General features: G+C 36.4%; 2 protein-coding genes across 3 annotated transcripts; one reads left to right on the top strand and one right to left on the bottom strand.

Annotated features, from left to right (window-relative positions):
* The first annotated feature begins 718 nt into the window (after positions 1 to 718).
* LOC106106799 (collagenase) lies at positions 719 to 5,164 on the top strand. The gene is made up of 8 exons (XM_013287459.1): positions 719 to 817; positions 1,788 to 1,839; positions 2,182 to 2,341; positions 2,794 to 2,963; positions 3,340 to 3,441; positions 3,588 to 3,727; positions 4,363 to 4,477; positions 4,631 to 5,164. Exons 1-8 carry the CDS (start codon positions 770 to 772, stop codon positions 5,137 to 5,139), a joined length of 1,296 nt encoding a protein of 431 aa, XP_013142913.1. The 5' UTR covers positions 719 to 769; the 3' UTR covers positions 5,140 to 5,164.
* A 484-nt stretch (positions 5,165 to 5,648) lies between these two features.
* On the bottom strand, positions 5,649 to 27,566 carry LOC106108246 (histone-lysine N-methyltransferase SETD1-like). 2 transcript variants are annotated; one of them, XM_013289352.1, is made up of 29 exons: positions 27,182 to 27,566; positions 26,792 to 27,025; positions 26,103 to 26,352; positions 25,348 to 25,539; positions 24,463 to 24,656; positions 23,382 to 23,708; positions 22,736 to 22,835; positions 22,090 to 22,176; positions 21,292 to 21,422; positions 20,489 to 20,640; positions 20,219 to 20,358; positions 19,596 to 19,796; positions 19,076 to 19,247; positions 18,514 to 18,668; positions 17,775 to 17,975; positions 16,557 to 16,766; positions 16,012 to 16,127; positions 15,426 to 15,543; positions 14,873 to 14,957; positions 14,414 to 14,574; positions 13,993 to 14,111; positions 13,595 to 13,835; positions 12,946 to 13,144; positions 12,096 to 12,216; positions 11,279 to 11,579; positions 10,639 to 10,813; positions 9,879 to 9,985; positions 9,269 to 9,463; positions 5,649 to 7,952 (listed from the first exon to the last, which is right to left on the bottom strand). In XM_013289352.1, exons 2-29 carry the CDS (start codon positions 27,022 to 27,024, stop codon positions 7,779 to 7,781), a joined length of 4,857 nt encoding a protein of 1,618 aa, XP_013144806.1. In that variant the 5' UTR covers position 27,025; positions 27,182 to 27,566; the 3' UTR covers positions 5,649 to 7,778. The 2 variants fall into 2 exon arrangements, with proteins under 2 accessions (XP_013144806.1, XP_013144812.1); XM_013289358.1 differs by lacking the exon at positions 22,090 to 22,176 and having other exon boundaries at positions 27,182 to 27,565.

Below are 27,566 nucleotides of genomic sequence, written 5' to 3' on the forward strand. Positions count from 1 at the left end.
AACACTAAATTTATAAAGGAGAGAAATATACTTGAATTAAAACAAGCAACAATTTAATATGAATTACAGGTGTTTATAAAGTAATAAATCTACATAACTAGTAATAATTCCATTGCTAGCCATTTCAATTTTATCTTCAACTATTAGATAACAAACAATCACTTAAATATTTGAATTATTATCAGTTGTGATTAATTACGAGATTACTATCGTTGAGAAGTTTCCGTCTAATTAATTTTTAAACAAGGTTACGCAATATTAATGAATACTATTGAAGTGTAAGAATTTCTAACTAAACATGGCCTGTTTTAAATTAATATTTCTAGGCCACTAGTCACTATTTGTAGAAAAGTAACCCTAATAAGAAACAAAATGGCGGCAAAACCAATAGGTTTCATTTAATTTCATTCGAAAACAAAGTTTATTACGACTGATTTTCTTTATTTTTGGTGTATTTAAAAAGACAAACGATGCTTGGTCATTGCCTAGACTGTCACTAAAAAGTGTTATCATTTAATAGTGTGTTTCATAGTGTTCAATTTTAATTCTGGTTTTCCCAATAAAATTGCTCACGAACATTAAATTAAATCACGGCTTTAATTGGCACCTTCGATAATCCGTTATCTATCGTAATCACAGCCAGTATTATCAAACTGCTGTGATTTACTTTTAATACAATTGGAAAAACAATTAAAATCGTATCTCAGATATGATAAACAACATATGTTAACATGCGTTAATTTTTTCATACACTTCAGTAAGGGTGAAGATGTTAGTGAAAACGGCTATACTTCTAACTGCTTTAGCCATTAATTTGGTAAGATTTTTTAAAATATTACAACATCACTATTAATAAATAAATAATAATACAACAATTTAAAAAATAACTAACTAATATAAATCTAATACGTTTTTAAAAATCGATCTATTTTCAATAATTAAAATTATTTTAAACTAGTCTTAAACAGCGTGGAATTTACTCTCTCTCTACACAGTCTGCGTATATTGGAAGTTTACCGTTGGCCCTGTCGGCTTACCGATGTATCGGTCTAATAGGGAAAATTCCTAGGCTGATTGAGTCTATAGAATAATGTGATAAAATGGGGAAAAAACCCAGCTGATCGGCGCTATGGGAAGCATCTCGTTTGTTCTTTATTTGAAATAGAATTTGTAAACTACTGAACATGAATTTTTATATAAAAATAAACCAATTTAAAGTTTATTAGTCGAATATTTTACTTGTGTTTTTTAAAAATTAGTCATTAAAGTATTGTAGTTAACACGAGTAACTAATTTATCTTATGAAACATAGTTTTCGTATCGGTTTGATTTAAATGCTGTTTAGGAAACTTTACTTCTTGGCAAATATGACGTCAATAATATCGTTCGATGATATTCGTAAAGATCTGAAGATATGATCATTCCTTACTAACATATTTTTTAATTGGATGACGTACCAACGTTGTAATAAGCCGATAAGGAAACCAAAATAAACTGTAATGTCATAAAATTGTTTTGAAAAAAAAAACCTTACGAATTAGGGAAAGGAATCTCTAACTTGAACGGTTTCTTTTACAATTTTCATTGTTCATTGTTTTTATTCAAATAAACCTATACAGGTCATTTTATATGCAAAAAAATAAATTATTAGAAAGCAAATATAACATCAATATTTATGATTATTTATATTATAGTTCCCTGGTTAGGAGAAAGAAAAGAAATATGGGTAGTTACATTAACCATTTGTAATTCAGCTGTGTGTCAAAATTCTTTTTTTTTGTTTATAGGCTTCAGCGGGATTCATACAGCCAGATTTCATTGAAAATGTAAATAAAAAAGGTAAGTAGTTATTACGTTTACTGTTTATCTTTATCGCAAAATTTATGTAATTACATAGTGAATTTTCCAGATTTGTAGACAATCTCTATCAGTAATTTAACCAGATTAATTGTAATGATTTAATAGATTGTTAGATCGATTTACGTTCATATTATCTATTTAGTTACATGTAAATTCGATAATAATATTATTAAAATTTTCCCGTTAAACTTTCCGTAGCTATTGAATAACAAAATAGCTTTTATTTAATTGAAGTTTGACTTATAGGTTATTTGCTATTTTCGCGCCTATTTTGCAATATCAGACGTTGGCATATAATTTTGAGGTTATTTTTTGATATAGGCGGTGACTCCCGCATCGTGTCGGGTTGGGAGGCGCGTCCCGGGGAACACCCGCACCATGCCTCGCTGCGGATGGTGTTCAGGCTGGGCATCGTGAACGCATGCGGCGGCTCCATTGTGCATCGCAACTGGCTTATTACCGCCGCTCACTGCACTGCTGGGTTTGTTACTCTTATTAGCATATGTGATGCCGTACTTATGCTGGGTTTCTGAAGCTTACCTATATGTTATTAAATAATAATAATAATGAATCATCAGGAAATCCTAATGATTCATTAGTATTAGGTTGACTTATGTTTGAACGGAGTAAAACTCAAGTTACGTAGTTCGGAAACGCATTTCATGACGCTTTCAAACCAAAAATACTAACGAATTTTAAAATGTTGCTAGGAAACCGGCCGTTAGTAGATAATCGATAACTAAACAAGTCTTTAGATGCTAAAGGAGATCCACCTGAACCCACATACTCTCCTATTCCTGACAAATCTTACTCCCGCACTCATAGTCCATAAATGATTACTTAAATAGACACTAATTGTTTTCTTAAAGTATATCTAACCTAAAAAAAGAATTCTCCAATGACCATGTTTTGAGAATTACTTATTCTTCGTAGTGCTGTGACCCTGGTAGTCCGCGCTGGCGTCACCGACTTGACACGTCCCGAGTACATTTCGGAGACTGGAGAGTGGTACAACCATCCCTCGTACAACGACCTGTTGCCGACGCAAGTGCAGCCCAATGACATCAGTATCGCCAGACTGCCTAACCCTGTTACATATTCTGGTAAGGAACACTACTCTATTGTAATACTAGCTATCGCCCGCGACTCCGTCCGCGTGTAATTAAAAAAAATGAAAGTGAGTTGCCTATGTGTTCTTCCAGACTATCCTCTACATCTACACCAAATTCCATCGAAATCCGTTCAGCCGTTTAGGCTACAAACTCTAACAAACATCCATCCATCCATCTAAACTTTCTCATTTACAATATTAGTATGAAGTAGGACATTTGGTGTAAAATCATAAAAATGACTACCAAGATCCATACAAATTGAAGTTTAGTGGAAAAATAAAGGCTATACTATTATACCTTATCCTTACAGCTTTATATAAATTTATATTTGAATTTTTTTTTTAAATAATTTCGTTTACTTTTGTAGCTAATTTGCGCGCTATTCGCATCCAGCCAGCAGCCGATGCATACAGGAACTACGAGGGCGAGGTTCTCTACGCCAGCGGACACGGCAGGACTTGGACTGAGGGTCAGTTCAAATTGAAAACATGATATTTTATAACCTTGCTTTTTATTGAATTTTTCATTGTTACCGCTTGTAACTCGAACAGAATTCTTTTTTTTTCTATTGAGTGTTATTACGGTATTTTGTTTAGTACTTTATTGTTTAAACAGGAACTAGTCCTGAAGTATTGAACTGGGTATATCTCCGCGGCGTCTCGAACCCGTCCTGTTCGTCCACTTTCGGTTCAATTGTCACCTCCACCACGATCTGCGCTCGCTTCTTCAACGTCACTTCGCAGTCCATCTGTCAGGTTAGTACTTTATATTAATAGTGGCTTTCGCTCGCGACTACCTCCGCGTGGAATTAAAAAAAATCAAAAATAAGTAACCTATGTATTCTTCCAGACTATCCTCTACGTCTATGCCAAATTTCATCGAGATCCGTTCAGCAGTTTAGGCTGCAAACTCTAACAAACATCCATCCATCTAAACTTTCGCATTTATAATATTAGTAAGATTATAGAGAAAAGATTTTTTTTGTATGTATTGATCTCACTAAAACTCAAAAACTGCTGAGCCGATTTCAAAATTCATTCACCATTAAAAAACTATAATATCAAAAACATAGGCTATAAATTTTATTAATTTTACGCGGACGAAGTCGCGAGCAACAGCTAGTGTATAAACAATGTCCTGCTTTTAACTGAACCAGTACAAAATCTTTAGTTTGATATAACTATAATGGTCTTTCAAGCAGTCGCCGTATAGTTCACGGGATGTCAAATTTACATGACTTTTGAAGTAAAGAACTTAAATTAATATTTCCTTCTCATTTGCTGTATATAAGTTAGATCGGATAAAATTGCCTTTTTATTATTAAGTTTTTTGTATTAATTTGTAGTGATTTTCTTGCTTTATTTGATTTTTATTAATTTTTGTTGTACAGGGCGACAGCGGCGGGCCGCTGGTGCACCGCGGGGCTGACGAGGTGCCCTATCTCATCGGTGTCAGCTCCTTCGTAGCTCAGGTGCCTTGGGGCTGCCACTCGGGACTTCCTGGAGGTGAATATTTCATTTTTTCGTCAAAAAAGAAACATTTTCTTTAGTGTTTACATTGGTGTTAATTTTTACGATGTTTTTGGACCAAGATGACGTATTCCTACGAAAGAAACATTTTTTAAAGTTAGAGGTTAAACTGTTTTTTTCATTTTTCAGGTTTCGCACGAACTGGGCCCTTCCACAGCTGGTTTACAGATGTTACTCAAATCGACTTTGATAATCTGGTAGAGGAAGAACCTACAACAACTACCACCACCACGACAACGACTACAACGACTACAACGACTACAACGACCACAACCACTCCTGCGCCCACAACCACAACAACCACCACCACAACGCCGGCGCCTACAACCACAACATCTGCCCCGACAACACCTAACACAACTATCGCTCCTACAACCACTAGCTTAGCACCAAACACCACAACATCAACCACAGTGACCACACCTAGCCCATCTACCACCACTAGTGCTCCCTCCACGACGCCATCGCCCACCGAGGAACCAGAGGAAGAGGATTCAGATTCAGACTCCGAAGAAGATCCAGATCTCGCGGAGCTCGCTAAGAAGTTAGAGGTCAAGGTCAAAGTGAAGGTCAAACTGCAGAAGAACAAGAAGAAGCACAAGCACCAGCACGAACACGAACATAAAATCAGATTTTAATCGTCTTGTACCAGAAAGTAAATAGTTTTGTTTTCTATTTTACGTATTTATTACTGGGGGTTAAGCAAATAATATGAGATGTTTTTAACTTTGTTATTTTCAAAGAGAATGAAAGAGATGTAATATATTATTTTTAATTTGTGGTAACACAGGTTTTACAAGATAAACTGTACGTTAATTTATTTTTCATTACATTGTTTTATAAATTAAATCTAATTTCAATATCAATGTTCTTTTTTGTTTTTTCCCTTCCACCCGTGAATCTGCTTTTAATTCTACGCGGACGTATTAAAAAAAACAAAAATGAATAGCCTGTGATCTATGGACTGTGCTTTACATCTATGACTAATATCCAGATCCGTTCAGTAGTAGGCTTAAAACTCGACAAACATCCATCCATTCATTTAAACTTTTGCATTTATAATAAAAGTAAGAAATAAAATTAGAAAGTTCTCAACATCGGTAGTGTCGTAATATATTTTGTAGGGTTTAAAAAAGAAACAAAAAAGTATTCTTGGAATCGTTTATTTACAATCTTATTACATTTTACATTTAATTAGGTGATCAGAGTATCTGTCCATCACAGAGCATCTCTCACAGAGACCTCACAACAGACAGACCACCGAAGTTGCAGACAGGACACTCCGATATCAAACAATGCCATGTACTTACAACATGTACTAAATCTGACAAGCAGAACTATATTTTTAATATTCACAAAGAGATAATGTACAAGAAATTATACAGCGAGTTATATTATATTATATCGCCATCTCTTTCTTACCTTAGAAAAAATGAGATGACAATATCAACCTCGACACCTCACACATTTCAACTGTCATAAAACTTGTATTAAAACAGCTTTATAAAGGAAATATATTTTTATACAAGTTTCACCACAATGGAAACACAGTCACTATGCCTAGTGAATTAACTTAGTTTCAGTCAAGTATACAATTACTAAGAACTGATTTTGTCAAATAACACTGGGATTTTATTACACTAACACATTCCGTACATACGGACAGACAAATTAATTTTAAATACATAAAAAATTAAATACATTCAACACTAATCACTTTATAGGAAGAACATGTCAAAGTCTAGATTTTAGACAGGCCGTCTACAGCACTCAGTCATTAAGAGGCCATTAGCTGACTGCGGCAGTTAATCTTTACTTTTTATAATACAAATATGCAAAGTTTATAAAAAATTATTTAAATATTGCTAATCGATCACTGCCAAACGAATACCGCAAAATTTTAATTATATACAACCTTGCCTCTTTTGAGATTACATTATATAAACGCAGAATTTCACTATATCGAACAATGTCGCGGAGAAATTGTACAATAAAAGTCGATAGTCCGTTCCTTGAATATTTTCCGCCATATTAATACACCTGTTTTAATACATTTTGGTCATACGTCGCTGTAATTCAAAGTTAATATCACAAAAATATTTCTATGCGGTTTCATATTTTTTTATCTATGTAATACTCGTCATGAATCCGTATGAAATATCTGAACCAGCTGGTAAAAGAAAAACTAAATTTAATTGCTCACTAGCGCCCTCTTTTTATACTATTTTCTATATCAATGTAGGTTTTACATATTTTCTGACAGAATCAACCACGATAGACCTTTTATGACAATTTATATCTATACTAATATTATAAAGAGGAAAAATTTGTATTTCTGTTTGTATTGAAATAAATCAAAAACTACTGGATCGAATTTAAAAATTCTATCACCGTTGAAAAAGCATCAGTAACAGGCTACTTTGTTTTTGATGTCCCAGGTACTAAGTCGCGAGCAACAGCTACTTTCATAAAATACATGTTACTGAATGAGCGAGACCGATGCTTACGTATACTAATAAGTGCGAAAGAGACAAACATATGTCGTGATTACCGCTAACTTCGCACAGAAAAATAATTTACGATATGAGTGAGACCGATGTATACGCGTGCCAGTAAGTGCGAAAGAGACAGCGTTATTGCTAACCTTCAGACAAAAAGATTCGTGGCGAGTAGGTAAAATATTTATAAACCTGAATTTTTAACAATGTAGTGTGCAAAATGTATGTAGTTTCCATTTTTCCATCAACAAAATATTATATTACATAAATTTTTAGCCATCCAGTGACTTTCTTATACTAATTCGGATTCAAAGCGACCTTTGGACATAGTTACTGTCTTTCCACCACCTTTGACGATTTTATAACATACTTGGTTATTTACATTGTGCTTTTAATATACTATATTCGACGAACAACGAAATGGTGACAATAATTATCATACTAAGTCAATGTTTCTCAAGAAACTTCGGAAAAACACAATGTTTTTTTTTAAATTTCAACGAATTGTTATAATTTCTTTAAAACTTCACTTAAAGTGTACAAATTCGATTTGTTTTTTTGACCTTACAATCCAATAAATTAATAACTCTACTATCTAAAAAGCGTAACGAATTTCAAATTAAAAATAATAACTAAAATCTCAATTTTCAACTCTGACACAACCAAATATATTCACAATGTCCGAAATTAAAATCTGAGAAGCACTGACTTAAACGATTTCTTTGTGCACCGTCTCGTCGCGGCACGGAGCGCTGCGGGGGAAGGGGAGGGGACGTGTCTTAGTTGAGGAATCCCCTGCACTGCGGCGCACCACACAGACAGGGTATCTTCTCATCTTCTAGAGGGAACTTGTAGTCGTACGTGATCTCCTCGTCCACTCCTATCGGCTGCTTCGAGTATATCACTATCTTCTTCTGAGACTCTATGGTTATTATCTTTGCGTAGCAATTTGGCTGAAAAAAAAAAAACCTTAAATGGATGAAAGATATTTTTTCATGCTTTAATCGACGATATATTGCGTTGTATCGAATATTTTTATGTAACAAGGAGAACGTTAATTATGAGTGTGGAAGGGTACACCGGTAGAGGTAGAACTAGAAAGAGACATATGGATTGCGTGAAAGGTGACATGATCAAAAAGGGAGTGATGACAGATGACGTATGCTAGTTATTTGAAGTACAAAAACCCGTTGTGCCGACCCTACGGGAGTAGGATAAGGAGGATGATAATGATGATGATTTTTACGTGGAAGAATTAAAAAAGAAAATGCCTGAATCTGTACATCGATGGTTTAACAAAAATGTCTGTAGAAAAGTGTGTGTTTGTGTGCCAGTGAGTACGCGTGCGTAGACTTGCACATGTATACGTCAGAGTGTATAGACAAATTCAATGGAAATGAGAAATAAAATGCGTACAGTTTACTGCCTATGGAATTCATTGTCTATGGAAGTATTACGACCATTTTTGGGCGTAAACTCATCAGTTCATCATCATAATAGAATCAAGTCTGCGTAATCAGCCTCCTAAAGGTAAAATTGTTTAGATAAGTTTGTTAATATCTCATTTCTATTGAATTCTACTATACGTATGCATTAATATAATTGTAAGAGTGTAATTAACTTCAACACTGCCACTAACTCTCGCCGGAATGGCGCGCTATTTTAATTATTCCTGAATGACATTGACAGCTGTCATAGTGACAAGACATGTATGCCGATCATTTAGTGTTGCGCCGTTCTCCAGCGTGGTATCAATTTTCTTCTTAACAGTATATCCGTACGTATTGTTAAGAATAAAATAAGTACCGTGCTGTAGACTTGGCGCAACACTATAGTGTGTCTAAATAATTTAGATTAGTTTGACAATTCACTTCAAATTTAGTAGGGATGGGTTGTGTAAAATCAGTCATGAATCTTAGCGATTTTCCATTTTTATTCTTATAGAAGTTGAAATCGATAGATTTATAGTTACAACTAATGAAAAAAAAACACTGTTTTCTCAAATTAATAATGACCATAACAATTAGTGAGTAAAGTTCGACACTTCATATGCGTCATTTATCAAACTAATCTAAATTATTTAGACAAACTATAGAATATTGGCATAAACGTCACGTCCCTAGCTGACAGCTGTCAATGTCATTAGAAGGATGGATATATTGGCGCGCATTTCTGGCGAGTCTCGAGTGGAGTGTTATAATTAATATTGCTAAGTACAATTATATTAATTGTCTAAAAGTGTGTATGCATGCATGCAGGACGGCCTCACGTTGCAGCTGTGGTTGATGAAGCGCGCGAGGTTGCCGCACTTGGTGGCGTCGATGATGGTGTCGAGGTCGATGCGGAAGAGGTAGGAGCTGCCGATGCCGGTGGCCTCGTACTGCGCCTCGCGCACGTCCGCCACTATCGGCCGGATCATCTGCCCCACGTACTCTATCACCATCTCGTCCGCCGCTATCGGCTCCTGCGCACAAATACTAATTCATAACTAGCTGTTACTCGCGACTTTGTCCGCGTAATATATCTTACTTATAGGCAATTTATTAACATAGGTTTTTATTGGTGAACTAATTTCTGAAATAGACCCAGTAGTTTTCAAGTTATTTCAATACATACAGTAATCTAAAAATACAAATCTATCCTCTTTATAATATTGAGTATAATAGATTACTACATAAAATCACTTTTTATTTTAGAAGACAAATAGGCCACATCATGTAACTCTTGTAGTATAACTTGTTATTTTTTTATTTTTAAATATTGTATATAGCTTCTTTGGGCTATGAAAATAGTGTTTGTTTTTTTTAATACAGTTATATGTACGATTTACTATACAAAATGTAAAGAGTTAAATAAGTGAAGTAAGCAGAGTATATAACCTGAGCGAACAAGCCCCAGTCGTGTATCCCGGACTTGGCGAACTTCAGCTGCTTCTTCCTGAACTTTAGCTGATTGAACTTGAGCAGATCCGAGTCAGTATCCGTACCTAAGTAAAAAACATAATGAGTTTTTCTGACATTTCGTTGTTTTTATCTACCCTCATGTTTTGGCGTGGTTGCTTTCGTTAAGAATTATAATTTTTAACATTACAACCTATAATTTACTATTACACTTCATACTAATATTATAAATGCGAAGGTTTAGATGGATGGATAAATGGATGGATGTTTGTTAGAGTTAGCCTAAACGTAACGGGTTTCGATGAAATTTGGTACAGATGTAGAGAAGTCTGAAAGAACACATAGGCTACTCATTTGTTTTTTTTAATTCCACGCGTATGTAGTCGCGGGCGAAAGCTAGTTACCAATAAAATATTACAGCCCCACAAATAAACGCGGTTTAAAGTGAAACTTATGAATACATTATCTTTTATGTTGTAACATTTCTCTATAAATAATCGTGCAAGCAATATATATCGAAACCTTTTGTTTTGCACTCGTTTAAAATGACTCATCATTGTGGAAACATTTCTTTAAGTTAATGAGGGCCAATATAGCGATTGCTTTTCTAAGTTAAAAATGTTGCGTATTTAAAGTTGTAGAGGTTTTGGGCTTTGATTGGAATGGAACATATTATTTGAGGTATGTAGAGCGAGGTTTGAGTTATCGAGGTTCTACTGTATGAGTGCTGGCGGTGTACCGAAGGCGGTGAGCAGACGGCGCTGGTTGGAGCGCGCCTCCCTGGAGAGCTGCATCTTGTTGGGGCGCTTGTCGTCGCCGGCGGCGCCGCGCCCGTGGTGGTACTTGTACTTGGCCTTCAGTCGCGCCTCCATCTTGTAGTAGCCCTCCGTGCGCGCCGCGCCGCTCGAGTGCCCCTGACACAGCAACACAGATTATACTTATATTAATTAATGTTACAGATATTGAAGAAATTGGCCATAGATGTAGATAAATTGGAAGAACACATAGGCTACTTACTTTTTTTTTAATTTCATATGGATAGAGTCGCAGGTGAAATTTTATAGTAATTACTTATCTGTCCGAAGTCTGTTCGATGTAATACTGTCTAATCTTCAAAGCGAGTGGATTGATTTCAAGATGACTGATGTGTAAAGGAGTGGCAGACTAATTGAAATTTTTCTAAAAATGTTTTTGCGGACAAAACAAACATAATAAACTATTCATAATTGGGTTTTTCTACAATTACGTACTAAACAACAATGTAACAAATATTTTAGTTGTAACATCTGACTAAATTTTTAAATAGTTTGTACTAAAAAGTTCTGTTAATATAAAGGAAACATGAATCCTTTTATTCCGTTTACAATAGCGTACGTTACCTGCAGATCCTCGTACATATTAGGATGTCGTTTGTACTTCTTGCGCGGCGGCGGCGCGTACACGACGTCTGTGGGGGGGTGGTCGACCCAGTGCGTGTCGTTGAGCCAGTAGCCGTGCGCGTCCTGCGCCAGTAGCGCCTCGTACGCGCGCCGCAGCAGACGTACGTCCTCGCGGTCCACGCCGCGCGTCAGGAACTCGTACATCACTTGCATCTCCGCCATCATGTCGCGCGCGGGGAACGTCACGCCGCGGGACACCGCTTCAGGGCTTGACGCACCGCTTTCCAATGTCTCGTGTAATCTGGAAATTAAAAAAAGTCTTTGAGGATCTGTCTCCTGATTTCAGCAGGGCCTTCTCTACCTATATTCGTATTTAATTAAGAAATTAATTTATACATTTACCATATTGCAGTATAATATAATACTTGAGTACTAGGTTAATGATTGGGATGAAATTGATTTTGTAATGTTATCGTGTTTTTGTGATACTTTGAATATTAATATTAAAAGTCACAGACCACTACTATGTAGTTTTTCTTAAAACATGCCTATTAAATCTTACTAATATTATAAATGCGCAAGTTTAGATGGATGGATATAGTTTGAGTTTATAGCCTAAATGGCCGAATAGATTTCGGATAAACGTACAAGATAGTCTGGAGGAACACATAGGCTACTCACTTTTATTTTGTTTTTTTCAATTCTTAGCGGACGGTGTCGCGGGCGAAAGTAGATATATTGCACATTCGAAGTTATTTGGTAATCAAAAAGTACCAACTCAAAGTGAGTTTTATAAAAATTGAAGATATATACTAACTTATTTTGTATCTCCGCCAACTTCTTGGTCTCATGTTTACGTTTATACGGCCTCTTCTCTTTCTTAGGTTTGGTCTCTTCTGGTTGGGACTCGCTCTTCGGTTCCGCCATCCAAGTGTATCCTGAACATATACCAAAAATTAACCAATCTAGTTTCTTAATTCGCTAATGGCATTATGTGTTACAGATTATAGGATTATTTTGTAACCGCACATTATGTGGGAATGGCCCGATTGATTTAACTGCTTGTGTTGTGGGTGAGAGCGTCGGTGGTCAGAGGCACTTGACTTGTAATCGACAGGTCTTGGGTTCAAATTCAGCCGTACCAATGTGATTTACAATTTTTAAAGACATGTGTGAAGTCAACCAACCCAGGCCCAAGGCCCAGAGCGGCCCAGGCCCAGCGTGGTTGACTATGGCCAAAGATATATCAGTACTACATAGACTAGAGATGGTGAACCACATGTTTTCACTGTTTGCTTCTTTGAAAGGTACTACGTTAGTTGTCAAGTTTAGTACGCCACTTTATGTCCTTGTATAGACATGTTATAAACATTCTACTAAAATTATAATAAACTCCACCTTTTGTTACACTGTCAAAAAATAAAATATAAACATGTAAATAAGATTTAGGGACACATATTGGCTATTAATTTAAATACAATTAATTTACATTGACATGTGGTTTTGGGGATCATGTTAAAAATGTGTCAAGTGAAGTGTCAACTACGCTTTCTTTATATATTTTTGAATTTCTTTGACTAAGGCCTATTCACCTAAGATGGGGTAGGCAGCGAGCTCATCAGTGGGGATGTAGTGAGGTGGTGATGGTGTCGGTTGTGTGTACTGACCGTGGTCGTGGTGCAGATGGTTGGAGAGCGTGGTGGGCGAGGTGGGCGTGGTGGGTGTGGTGGGCGTGGGCGTGGTGGGCGAGTGCGGCGCGTCGGGCGGCGGGCGGCAGTACGAGTGGTCGAGCGCCACTTGCGACGCCTGCGACGCTTGTGACGCTTGCGACTGCGGTGATGACGTCTCCGACAGCGCGCAGCTCGTCTGCAAATTATTGACATTGTTAATGCCAAAGTTTGAATGGATGTTTATTACTATATTACACCAGAAAAGGTCATCGGATCTTGATGAAATTTTGTACTGATATAGTACATACATTTATTTTTAATTCCTCGCGAAGCAAATCGCGGTTAAAAAGTAGATTTTTAATAAATAACGCAATAAAATAGCACCGTAAAAACTTAATGGAGGTGCTCAACCCCAATCCTTTTGATTTAGGAATAAATAAACACTTAGGGAGTCCCCAGTAAAAAAACTTTTTCAGCTATGTTTTAGTTTAAATAAATTCATTGTTTTGCTTTAGAATTAGGAAGAATTTATCAATAAAAGAATGAAAAATGGACATAACAGGCCTTAAATAATGTGAATTCGATCTTTACAATATCAAGATATTGTACATTTTACAATGAAAATAGGATCAAAGTTTGTACTTACATCTTTAACACCATTAAGACCGATGGCAGATTCCGTGTAACTATGTTCATCACTAACGGATACCACTCTTTTTCTTTTATCTTCTTTCTTCTTCTGTTTCTTGTCCTTCTTCCGCCGAACTTCGAGAGGCTCCTCGTCTGATGTGATCTCTCCCTCTTCCACGTCTGCCTTTTTACTCTTCTCTGGTGATTTCAAATGATTCTTGATTGGACTTCTTTCTTCTGCCTTACTGTCTAATTTACTGTGAATATAAAAAAGACATTTTAAACCTAATTTCAAATGGAAGAGTTTATAAGATTCTCGTTCAATTTAGTTTTTTGTTTAAATAACGATGTTAGAGACTTATAAAGATAAATTACTAATTTATGTTGAAAATTAAAAAGATTTTCAATACATACCCGTCATCAGGCGGTTTGTCTGGCTGTGGCCTTGTGTCGCCTTCCAGCTTTCTTCTCTGCTCTTCTAGGAACTCCCTTTCGATCTGCTCCATGTATTCTGTATTCCTTCTTCTTCTTTCCTATAAAAAACACATTTATTTACTTAATAGCAACACAAGGTAAGAAAAAATTCCTGTAGAAGCTGTAACAAACTTTACTTTTTCCTCTTTCTGGCAACTTCTATAAGGTAAATGTACTCATAATTGACTCCCTAGACCAGAAGTAGACCATTATGTTATGACTAAATTTAATTAATTATACATTATTGTATGTTTAAAAAAGATTTTTGGTATGGTAAAGGTTCATTATCCCTGCTTTAGGTAAACCAACATTCTAAGTTAATAAAACCATTATTAACCTCCAAACAATATATGCCATTTACCTGGTATTCTCTCTCCTCCTCCGAGTCGGAGTAGACCCGATCCAGGAGCAGGTCTCTTGGTTCCTCCTCCGGGGAGAGTATGGGAGAGCCGAGTCGCGCACCACTCGGCTGTATCTCCTCCCCTGCCTCGTCCATCTCCACGGGCGGTATTGGAGTTTTTTCTGAAAATCATTAATTTTTAATGGACTGTTCAAAAAATTTGGCATTGATGTAGAACAGATTTTGAACACATAGGTTAAGTTTTTTGTGATCCCGCGCAGACGGAGTTGGGGGCAAAAGCAAGTATAGGTACTAAATCATTTATAGTAAGACTCCATGCCATCCCATATTCGTTAAGAAAATAGTTTTCGACTAGAAAAATAATTAAAAAAAATCTGTTCAATCACTGTTTTTCTTCTCAGAATCTTGAGTTATAGAAATTACTTTTTTTATAACAAATAATCATACATCAAAACTTACCTCTTCTACTCTGTTCTTCTTCGCTGTCCGACGACGATGAGTACACCCTTCTGAGCCTCTCCTTATTATTAGACACAACCTTAAACTGGAATTAAAAAAACAATTATAGCAATGACTTTTATTGAGGGCGCACACCTTTGACTAAATTAACGCACAGCTGTTGTGTGACTGTCGACTTTGCAGCCAATTCAACTGTTAAATCAAATCAAAATCGGATTATTCACATCCGTCACCCCGCTCTGTCACCACGTGGGGACATAAGAGGACAAATAGTTTTACCCGTCCCACCTTTTGCGACGAGGGTACGGTTGGAACTCATTTTATTTCATAACGGCTCCATCTGTCACCTTATCGGTGATAATGGGCCTAATAGGTGGGATGGATGAAACTTTTAAATCTCACGTGGGGACTGAGCGGGGTGACGGTTGGGAGTAATCCTAAAAATCGAGTATTTTGCGGACCTCCATATAAGCTCATAGGAATCAAAGCGAGACTAAACAGTTGTGCGATAGTTTGGTTTCGTCTGTCAAAGAATTATTATATCCTGTATTACCTGAGACTCATCGAGTTCGGAATCATCATCAGAGTCGGAGTATATTCGGGGCGCAGCGCTCTTGCCCGCCGACACTGAGTCTGAGGACGACGACCGCGATGACGACGACGAAGACGACCTGCCCAATGGAAACACGTCTTTATAGCAGGGAAACAGAGGGTCTATTTTACTAGACATCATTCCTTAGAAATTTTTTCACCAAAATCGCCTAAATATCTTTAGTTATTTTTTTTTAATTTAGATTTGGTTTATGTTACTTGGATTGTTACTAAAATATGATTGTAACATCTCCGATGTAAGGAAATTGAAATATGTTCATGTTAATTTTTAACTAATATTTAACAAATATATGTAAATTAACATATTTTGTTGGTAATCCTAAAGATAGAATTAAAATAAATAAATATAAATACGAAAGTTTAAATGGATGTTTGTTAGTTTATCGCTTATAGGACTAAACCGATTTCTATTTGTGGCATAGATGTAAAGAAAAGTGTGAGATCACATTGGCTACTTTTGTTTTTTTTTTTATTTCGCGCGAACATAGTTGCGGACGAAATCTAGTACAATAAAATTGTAAACAAACCTGGAAGAGCTACTGGACTGCCGTCTCCTACTGCTGGAGAGATAGGAACCGGTAGTCCTACTTCTCGGGCTGGTCGGCACTTCCTTCTCCTCGTCAGAATTCTGCACCATTTCTTCCTGAAAAACATATAATTTCAGTATTCGACCGTAAGTACTTCCACTTCACCAAAAGTTGCCTTGTTCATATCAACGAAACAAACTCCGCCTCTTAAAACTAATAATAAAAAATATCAGTGTATCGCTAACCGACATTTTCCGTACAGACACATTTATAAGATTTTATTGTTTTTTGTTCCGCGTCGTTTCAAAATATTCAAACGATTGTAGCTTTTAAGGTGTAACACCACTATTTTCCCCAACTGTACGTTATAAACTTTAAGGTCCTGTCCCACCAAATTGTAAATTGTCTTATAACAATCCATCGTGTAAAATATGTGATGGAAATATCGGATTTAGTTACCTTATCTGACAGTGACGTCATTAGTAAGCTATCTGAACCTCTATCAGCCAGTGGTGGGACAGGCCCTCAATATTTACTTAATTTACCTGATCACTAAGACGTTTAGAAGAATCTTCATCCATAACAACGGGCGAAGGTATTTTTCTTTTACGTCTGAAGCTAGGCATTTTAGGTATTGTGGCGCGGAGACCTAGACCGATGCCGACGCCGTACCCACCCAGCTCTAGACCTAGGTCTCTAGACTCCATTATAGACTTTATAGAGTCTACAGTCTCTTCTTTCTTGTTGGAAATATCCTGGAGGGAATTCACATTGTTAATTCCAAAGCCAAATAAAATTTCTATTATCATTGAACCCTGACGAGGAAAATCTTCCGCCATATTGCATAAAAATATTGAACTAATTTCTTTACGTACTGAAAGTGAGGTAATAAAGTAATAGGGAATATGCATGTATTTTTTCTTTTTTTAAACCATTCTACTTGTTATAAAATAACCACAAAAAAAATTTGGCGCGAAAATATTCAACCACTGAGCTAAAAATAATAAAATAAAATTACGACCATTTTCGAGCGACTAAAACGCGACCGGAGTTGTCATGAGACGATTGACGTCAATCGTCTATTCCATTCATAACTTACGCTCAGATGTCACTTCGACGTAAAACACAACAAAGTTTCTAAAGGTCAAAAAGTCAAAAATCGATTCATTTTTATTATTCTTGGTACAAATAAGTGGTAATTAATAATTCTATCCATTAATTTTTTATTTTTAAGTTGGATTTGATATCGTGTTTACAGTAAAATACTCCAAGAGTGTATTTCTATATAAACTAACGTAAATAAACTGTTTATTGTCAACACAGCGACGCCATATTAGAGAAGCCACTTGCTTTGACCAATAGTGTGCGTTTCAGAACTTAGCGAGGGAATTTGAAAAAAGACACTTTTTAATGATTAAATTTTGCCACTAAATCACATTATATTTAAAAAAATCTTTGCAGGACTGTTTTTATAGTAATAAATTTTACTTAAAAAAAGTTTGGTATAATTTGGTGTCATATGCATATTGCCTATTAAAGCGCTCCCAGGGTAAAATATTTATAGTCTTGTTTAGACTATATTCTACTTTTACATTTAGTATATTTGAAAACATTTATTTCCTACCAATTTTGGTAAAATATCATTTATTTGAAGTTTACAATAAAATGGTGCTCTTATGGCAATAGATATGCGACTTTGTATCCTAAGTGGGTATCAAATTAAATTCTTTAACTGTATGAAACCAGGAATATTTGTCTTTTACCTGTAGCGGTTGTCCTGTATCCTCCCTTGTCTTGGGCGCGCGCACTTTCCGGCTCTGCTCGTCCCACCATACTTCATAACTCTTGAACGCTGTGCTTTCAATCATTTTCTTATTGAAATCCTTTTTCAATATTTGTTTCAATTCTGTCGTCACACGTTCTATTACCCTGTTTATTGTTGAGAAGTAAGGGTTGTCTAGCTCCTGGAAATAAGGATGAAATATGTAAACGTCTATCTCTTTTGCTCTATCTTCTGCTTCATCATGCTCTATCTTTTGCTTCATCTTGTGAACCTTTCGTGTATAGCCATCCTTACATATGGACATTAATTATTAAACTAATAGTTGGATTATTTTACTGATTTTACAAAAAATGAACATTTAAATATATACATAGGACACAGGCAAAAAATTAGGATTTCTTTAAAATTCCGCACAGACGAAGTCAGTAGAATTATTAGTACTAGTACTATATACTGATATTATCTATACTGATATTATAAAGAAGAAAGATTTTTATTTTTAAATTGAAATAACTCTGAATATACTGAGACGATGCCAAAAATTCTCCAGCATTAGAAAGCTACGTACGTACGTACATAGGCTATACTTTTTTATTATTTTTTAATTTTACGTGGAAGAAGTCGAGAGCAACAGCTAGTATTAAATAATATAAAAACATTATCGGTTAGTGATATGTGTAAAATAATGTTTTAATCTGTATGAAATGGGTGTGTGTTACTTGTGCGTGTGTGGCCGGCTGCGGGTAGGCGTGGTGCGGGTAGTGCAGCGCGGGCGCGGGGTAGCCGCCGTACGGCAGCAGCTCCGCGCCGCCGCCCACACCAGCCACACCGCCCACGCCGCCCACGCCACCCGCGTACGTCGGCGGAGGGTACGCTGGAATACAAAACAATGTTTAATTTTACTTACTTATACTATCGAAATAAATGTGGAAAATAATGTCCTGTGGAAACACTTCGGCTAAAATGATGTAGGATGTCAAACATGACACCATATTTTTCATCATTAATAAAAGGCCCTATACGTACGACACGCTATAAGCTTTTAAGCCATTTAGGGGGTGAGCCAATTTAAAAAAAATCGTCATGCGAGAAAGAGACAAAAATTACAAGCCAATAGCAACACAGAAGATTGCCCCGCTAACGGTTAGACAATGGCAAGCCTTCGGTGTCATTTGTGCATTTCAAAATTTCCTTAATAAACAATAAAATAAAGTTTTTATAAATTGACACAGATGAAGGCGCACGGGAACAGCTGGTGAAATATAAAGGTATTATTATTACCTGTGGGCGGCCACATGTGCTGGTAGTAGTGCGGATGCGCGTGCGCATGCGGGTGCGGCGCGGCGTGCGCGTGCGCGTGCGCGTGCGCGTGCGGCGCGGGGTAGAAGTACCCCTCCGCCGGCACCTGCTCCTCGATCTTTGCCTCCGTCGATGATAGAGACGACAGCGACATCTGGTGGAGAAACAGACAAATGAGTCAGAAATATTAAACAAAACGAATGAAAAAGAAAGTCATATTAAGACATTCTGGACTACTGCCGTTAATAATAAACTAACTGTAGCCCGCGACTCTGTCCGTGAACAATTTAAAAAAAACGACTAAATGTTCTTCCAGACCGTCCAAATTTCAGGCATGATTTCAAATAAAAGCTGTTTTGGAGATACATCTATCCATCCATACATTCACATCTTATTAGTAAGAAGTTAGATATGTTATTGGATATTTCTAAATATACCTTTAGCATATGTAAATATTTACGTTGTTGGCGTCTTCGGTATACAAATATTATTGAACACCTACCTGATCATCATCCAAGTTATCTTTGTCCTTGTCTGAGGCATGAGCGGAAGCGGAGGCAGAGGCGACAGCGGAAGCGGGCGCGGGAGATCTTCGCCGCTCCTCTCCCGTTAGCAATTCATCCTCTGACGATGATATATCAGAACCCAACTTGTCTCCTAACTCCACGCTTAGTAATTTCTTACGTTCTTCTTCTTTGATTCTCTGAAAATAGTAAATATAAGTAACTAAGGGACTACTAATCTAATTACTTTGACAGCCAAAAACTAAATGGAATCTTAAACACTTCGCTAAGTAAGCACCGCTTAAAAGACGTCGAAATTTTAATTGAATTTGTAGTTGAAATGTTAACATTTATGATATCGTTACATATTTTAATAGCGTTTCACTTTTCGGCCTTGAGTACGAAAGAATCGTTTAATGTCTAAGTCTATCGGTATATTTACATGAGACCTACATTAGTGCTAGACCGAAGGTCAATGATTGACTGCTAAAAAAACTACTGATTTCCCCTATGCGCAGGGGACCGATGACTAAACGAGGGTACCCTATCTGATTTCTAAAACTAAATATTTTTAAGGGATTAAATAACAACTCTGAGTGCATTTTTAAGTAATGATTCTGACCCTTTCAATAGTATCCTGTAGGCACTCGAGGTAGTAGTCTCTGGTGAGGTAGGGCGAGGGCGTCGTCGACAGCGGCTCCGGGTTCACATCCTTCTTAGAGTTCAATGATAATATACTCTCTCTATCTTCACTGTCTGATCCTATAATAAAAATACACATTTGTAAATAAAAATAAATTAAAAAAGTTCACTCTTTTCTACAAACAATTGTCTCCAAGAAAAGAAAACTAATACAACCTAAGGATTTTAAAGTAGCAATTACAAAATGTACCTTCATCATCCGAGGGTGGTTGGTGCGTGTCCAGGTCGGGTATGTTGACTGGCAGACGCTCGTCATCCTCTTCCTCCGAGGAGATGCCGAGCGCGAGGAAGGGAGGAGCCAGCCCGCCGCCCGCGCTCGCTCCGGACAACAACATCGCAATCCTGACAATACACCACTATAACACTAAACGACTAGACATACACCCTAATTCCTATAAACGACTAGGCATTTACCCTAATTCCACTAAACGACTAGGCATTTACCCTAATTCCACTAAACGACTAGGCATATCGCCTAATTCCACTAAACGACTAGGCATATCCCTTAATTCCACTAAACGATTAGGCGTATACCCTAATTCCACTAAATGACTAGGCATATACCCTAATTCCACTTAGCGACTAGAAGTACCTTTAAGAAATTTGAACAATAAGTGGGACCAAATGGCAACTATTCTGAATCAAACTTAAGAAGAATTACCCATAACGGATCACAAATCTCAACGTAATTGATGAACAACATAAAAAAAAAACACTCAAATGGAGAACCTCGTTTTTGAAGTTGATTTAAAAAAAAAAACATTTTTATGTCTGAAACATATTTTTTAGAGAGACATGAAATACAAATTTAAAAATATATAAGATTTACGTTGTCTGTGTTAGAAGAAAATGGTTCATCGAAAGTCTTGTATTAATCAATAATATAACTAAGCAAAAGGGGTTTTTCCATTTTTATTTATTATAACACAATTTCACAAATAGATCAGAATAACATTGGCATAAAAACACCCAAAAAAACAAACAAAAAATCACCTAGTGTCCAGATCAACGTTTTTCGGCTCTTCAGCGGGTGGGGGTGGCTTTGGCTCAGGCGCCCCCTCGCTGCCCACCCCCGGGGGCGGGGGCTCCACATTTTCTATACTCTTTGGCTCCACTGGCAATTCCTTCAAACACACCATTCAGGATTAATGCTTGAAATAGGTACTAGTGGAAACAAGGGCTAAGACATGCTAACATCACTACGGACTAGAAAATCTTGTATGAATGTCTTCATTTCTGATCTACTTTCTTCACATGCTATATTTTTTCTACACTTCTCGTTTCCATTGACAGCTTCTAAAGAATATAACAAACTTTTTTGACCAAAATTAGAAGATTCTAAGGTATTTGCCATCTATAGTACGTAAAATATATGATTTTTAAGACAGTAAATGTTAGTACCTTTGTTTCATGCAGTTAGTGATAAAGCATGCAGTGTTAAAATGTATGAAATCCTAGAATCTACTACAACACCAATATAAATTTACACCAAATTGTACCCATTATATGATTTAAAAAGTAAAACAGCAGAATTACACAAAATGGCTAGCTCTAGCCCGCGACACTGTCCGAGTCAAATTAGAAAAAACAAAAGTAAGCCTACATGTTCTTTCAGACTATCCTCTATATCTATGCCAAATTTCATCGAGATCAGTTCAACAGTTTAGGCTACAAACTCTAACAAACATCTATCCATCCATCTAAACTTTCACAGTTATAATATTAGTAAGACTACTAGTTGTTAAAAATTTAAAATAGGTACAATTTGCGTAATTCTTGAAGAAAGCAGACCTTTTCCTTAGTCTTCTTGTGCTTGCGTTCGGGGGAGCGCTTGCCGGCGGCAGTGGGCGTCGCCCACGACTCCGACCGCCTCTCCGACTTTAGTCACAACACACGTCAGCCATAGACAAAATTATACCCAAACACTATGTAGGTGCGGACCATAGACAGGATTGACAGCTGTCATAGATTAGCTAACAGTTTGACAGCTGTCAGACATCGTAAAAACTAGCATCGTAAGTAATGATAATAATATGGGATATAAGTTGCTGATATTTAGCCACAAAAACCTTTTCTATTTCGATTCTATATGCAATAAGTGATTTGAGAACAATCACATATGAAATTATAATATACGAGTGTGCAAGAACATGCATAGAGTTTAATGGAAAACATACATAAAATGTTTTTAATTGATTACAATGGATGGTATTTTATTTCTAATTTCACTTCATGTCATCATTTTTTTCTATTAATAATTATATGATTGATGGAATTATTAATAATGAAAAATGTAATTATTAGCGTGTTGTAGCGTAATTTACAAGCAGTGATTCAAAATTCATCAAACTCCTAAGCCGAAAACAGATTGGTGATGTTTGTGATGACTTTCCTAGCGTGTTGGTGGTGGTAATGATAGTAGTGAATGATAACTCACATGTGGTGTGTGGTGATGCGAGGGGTGATGGGGATGTCTCCAATCCCACCACATACCGCTAGCGCCTGGTGCCGGGCTCGCTCCGTAACCGTAGGCATAACTGAAGAATTAAAAAAAAATACAGTATAAAAAAAAATTGAAGGTAAAGCGTATAAAAACCAAGCTCGATAAACGGGCAACTTTAATCAATAGTCGTGACTAATGCCATGAAAATTTTAAATTAATCAACGCTTGCGCTTGCGCAGTGTTTTTTGCCTAGTCATTTATAAATCACTGCCTTTGTGCTGTAGTAAATTGTTGGACTTGCTTACAAAGTGTAGCGTTCAGTATCCGGCAATACTGAACGCAATAAAACATTACTATGTAAATTCAAAGAAAGATGTCACATTTTTTTTACAAAAGACAATGTTACTAATTTTAATCTTAATAATAATATATCATAAATGCGAAAGTGCACATGGATGGATTGACGTTTGTTAGAGATTGTAGCCTAAACTGCTGAACGCACCTCGATGAAATTTGGCATGAAATAGAGGACAGTCTGGAAGAACACATAGGCCACTTACTATTTTTTTTTAATTAAACTCATACGGAGTCGGGGGCGACAGCTAGTGATAAATAATAATGCTAATGAATTAAGACGTACCTTTGTTGATGGTAGTAGGGGTCATAGGGCAATGGTCCAGTGGGCGTGTAAGGCACTTCAGTGGGCAGGGCGGGCATTGCGGCCGGGTGGCTGACGTGCGGCGCGGCGTGCGGTGCGGCGTGCGGTGTGGCGTGCGGTGTGACGTGCGGTGTTGCGTGTGGTGTGGCATGCGGTGCGGTATGCGGCGTGGTGTGCGGTGCGTGCGCGGGGGCGTGGCTCGGCGTCTGCATGGGCGTGTGCGCGGGGGCGTGGCCGGAGCCGTGGCTGGACGTCGCGTACGCCGTGTCGTTGTTATCACTCGTACTGCGCGCGTGACGCTCTCTATGCCTGTTTATATATTAAAAATAAAAGTTTAGTTATGTCTTCTCTACATTATGGAAGTACAGAATGGGAAAGTAGCGCTGAAAATCAGTGATGGCGTACAATTGACATAATGCAAATCTAATTGCAGTCAGTGAACTCATACTTTCTATGCCAATCCCGCCCAACTGTTATACTGTACTAGCACAATGTAAACCAGACATAACAGAAAGACAAAATTATCTGAGGCGGTGATCATAAATCAATGTTTAACAAATCATAAGAGATTAGAATTTTTTGATGCTTTCAAATAATTTATGATCGTTAGCAACATTTGAAATATATGAACAATATACCTTACAAGCAAAATATACCAATAGCTACTATTAAAATTACCTTGCTTTCCTTCTACATTTCCTCTTGCATCGTCGGCTTGCACAAATAAATAACAAATTTACATAGAATGCAAAGATATAACTTCATTACATACATTTACACGTAACAACATCAATACTAATATTGTAAAGAGTAAAACATTTAATTTTATTGTATGTTATAAATTAAAAAATTACTAAATCGTTTAAAAAAACTCTTACTACTAGAAAGCTACATTATAACGGAGTAATATAGGCTATATTTATCATTTGAAATTTTTTCTTTAATACCGGGTGGTCAAAGTCAGTAACTACTAGTAACTAGTGTCCAATATACTCCTAAAACACTTATTTTTTTTTTTATCTGTCAACAAAATCATTAATCATACAAGTAGCAAGGTACTCACCGTTCCTTATCCCGATCTCTATCTCTGTCTCTGTCTCTATCACCATCTCTATCTCTATCCCTGTCTCTCTCTCTGTCTCTGTCTCTGTCCCTGTCCCGGTCACCGCGACTGCGATGTCTATGTCTGTATTCCCGCTCTTCATCAGACCATCGTGTGTTACTGTCACTATGCTCCTCCTTGTAGCGAGAGTATTCCTGGTATAAATGTAACATGAATACTAAGAGCTGTCTATATTTACATTACAACTTCCTTTGAATCAGTTCAATCCACAGGGATTAACAGTAATATAGATTTCATCATCATCATCACCAGCTCACTATATGTCCCCACCAAGGGGCTCGGAGCCTGCCCTAATAAGGGGTGAATAGGCCATAGTCAACCACGCTGGCCCACTGTGGGTTGGTTGACTTCACACATATCTTTCAATTTCTTCGCCGATATGTGCCGGTTACATCACAATTTTTTCCTTCACCGTAAGAACGTCGGGTAAATTGTGTACATATGAAAATTCGAAAAATCGAAAATCACATTGGTACATGGCGGGATTCGAACCCTCGACCTGTAGATTACAAGTCAAGTGCCTAAACTACTGAGCCACCGATGCTCGACGATATAGATTTGTAAACTTTTTTAAATTAATTTATTAGTAGATTCTTTGTTAATTTACTAATATTTATTTACATTCCAACTAAACTCCATGCTTGTGTGTGTATATATGGGTTGGTCGAGTGGCCGAGAGTGTGCGTGGTCGAGAGTCGAGAAAATAAATTTTCAAACACACATGTCTCCGAGAAAATTTTCTTATTCAATTATAAACAAAAAAGTACTACAAAGACAATTATCTACTACGGTACGGTACAGTAAGGTTTTATATAAAACACATACCTTATCCACCAACTTAGTATCTTCAAGTCTTTTACTTAGCACCTCAGTCTTGGACAAGCGACCATCTTCTGGTACTAATGGTAAAGGTTTCAAAGTTGATGATGCAACTGGCTGTGCCTTTCTATCCATTGTCTTGTCCTCAAACATTTCCTGACATTTCTTCCCAAATGGGTCGTGAAAAACCTCCAGCACCTGATGAAAGGATATTGATAGGGGTCGCCAGCTAATAAAGCTTAGTCGATGATCAAGGGGGTTTAGCCAATGAACAAGGGGGGTTGAACTGATAGTATCTTGTGTCATGACAACAATGTGTTTCATTCATAGAAAACTTTTCATACATAGCCTATTGCAATTTTGGAATTCTATACATTTCCAAAAGGTGAACATTGACCAAGATAAGTTTGTATTTAGTGATCTTTAAAACAACTTTTTACAAAATGCCTAAACAGCTTCGGAATTGTTTAACATCTTTAAGCATTTCCTAGTTGTCACACATCTCCGGCAATATATACATACAAAATCTTACTAATATTATAAATTCGAAAGTTTGGATGGATGGATATTTGTTAGTTTGTTGTCTAAACGGCTCCACAGACCTTGATGAAATTTGGCATAGATGTAGAGCATAGTTTGGAGCATAGAACACATAAGCTACTTACTTTTGTTTTTTTTAATTCCATGCGGACATAGTAGCGGGTGAAAACTAGCAGGTTATATTGATAAGAAATGTAAAAAATTTTGTAAAACATACATACCTGACCCATGACCGATTTTCCATTATATTTTTCAATGCACATTTTAGAATACTGCACATCTTGAAACACAATTCTTGCAAAACCTAAATGTCTATGAGTAATGGGATGGTAAAATATTGTCAATTCTTCATATGGTCCTACTTTATTCATCATATCTGACAAAAATGCCTTATCTATGTTGTCATTTAAATTCCCGATTGTTATTTCTACTTGAGGAGGTACGCCTACGTAATTTTTATCTATCTTAAACCTGAAATTAATGTTTTTATTTCAATTTCCCGCATATTTCTAAATGTCATTTTGTGGTTATGTTGGTAGCACTGTCTGTTAAAATACAATAAAAACAAAGAAGATTATAACCAAAATTGAAAAAAATCCTTTGAGAATCGCTTATAAATAGTTATTTTATCGAACAAACATAATTACAGAAAGGTATTGAGGTCATAAAAGTGTTTATATTACATAAAATAGGCGCATGTAAACCAACTAGACATTTGACAACATGTTACATATTTAAGCTTTTTTGGACCACTATTTAACTAATATAATTAAAACTTTCATGTCTATTTCATTCTATGAGTTGTTTTAAGAGCTTTTACCACTAAATGTACTTCTGAAACCCTTAGCAAAACAAGAATTTCTTATTTGTGTTTGGCATAGTTTTACAGTAAGAATTGTATCTGAAATACCTAGGGACTGGCAAATCTGCTGATTCTATCTTATTCCATATCCTCGAGAGCTGCGACCTGGGATCTCTGCATTGAACCGGAGGATAACTAGCATCTCCAGGCACACCATCATATCTGTACAATTTTGTTGCTCCTTTAACAAGGCACGGATCCATGAGCAATTTATAGTTTTTAGGTGCTTTGTGAAGCACAGCATTATGACCTGGAGTTCTATGCTCCATTCCTCCATTCATTCTGAAACAAAAAATAAGTGTGAAATTTATTTAGTACATAACCTCACCAAATTACAATGAAATTTGTCTTCATATTCAAAATATGAATTTAATCATTTTTGACACCGAAAGTAATATAACCAATTGGAGGGTTTTATGGATTAGGGGTAAAACAAACCTGAAATATTTATAAAACAATTTGTAAGAAAAATGAAATTTCTCTGCTTTTTAACGAATGATAATAATATGACGTAAATTCATCGTCTCTAATAACAAAACAAACTTTATTATTACAATGTACATACTAAAAAAAAAGAAAATATCACAAAGTTAACACGACAATATCGTAATAAAAAATATATTCCAACAGCAAACACTCTCCATGGTGACGACCACTCGAACTAAAACAGACTAAAACTAAGCTAAGCAGCACGGATACAATAATATTTACTTGCATAACTTTATACTCAGTATATTCAAATAATTTTATATTTTGTTCAATACTCAATAGCTATGTAAATATTTTTTTTTTAATTAAAGAAAAGTAAATCGAAAAAACAAGA

This window comes from Papilio polytes, unplaced genomic scaffold, assembly GCF_000836215.1.
Source record: "Papilio polytes unplaced genomic scaffold, Ppol_1.0 DF824269.1, whole genome shotgun sequence".
NCBI lineage: Eukaryota > Metazoa > Arthropoda > Insecta > Lepidoptera > Papilionidae > Papilio > Papilio polytes.

What these genes read in the sequence shown, in the direction of transcription:
- LOC106106799 (XM_013287459.1), top strand. Translation starts at nt 770, where the DNA reads ATGTTAGTGAAAACGGCTATACTTCTAACTGCTTTAGCCATTAATTTG. An exon ending in CTGCTTTAGCCATTAATTTG is followed by an intron (nt 818 to 1,787) that starts GTAAGATTTTTT and finishes TTTTGTTTATAG; the next exon opens with GCTTCAGCGGGATTCATACA. An exon ending in CCACTCGGGACTTCCTGGAG is followed by an intron (nt 4,478 to 4,630) that starts GTGAATATTTCA and finishes TTCATTTTTCAG; the next exon opens with GTTTCGCACGAACTGGGCCC.
- LOC106108246 (XM_013289352.1), bottom strand. Translation starts at nt 27,024, where the DNA reads ATGAATGGAGGAATGGAGCATAGAACTCCAGGTCATAATGCTGTGCTT. An exon ending in ATACTAAGTTGGTGGATAAG is followed by an intron (nt 24,657 to 25,347) that starts GTATGTGTTTTA and finishes CATTTATACCAG; the next exon opens with GAATACTCTCGCTACAAGGA. An exon ending in CCGTCTGCTCACCGCCTTCG is followed by an intron (nt 9,986 to 10,638) that starts GTACACCGCCAG and finishes TTTTTTACTTAG; the next exon opens with GTACGGATACTGACTCGGAT.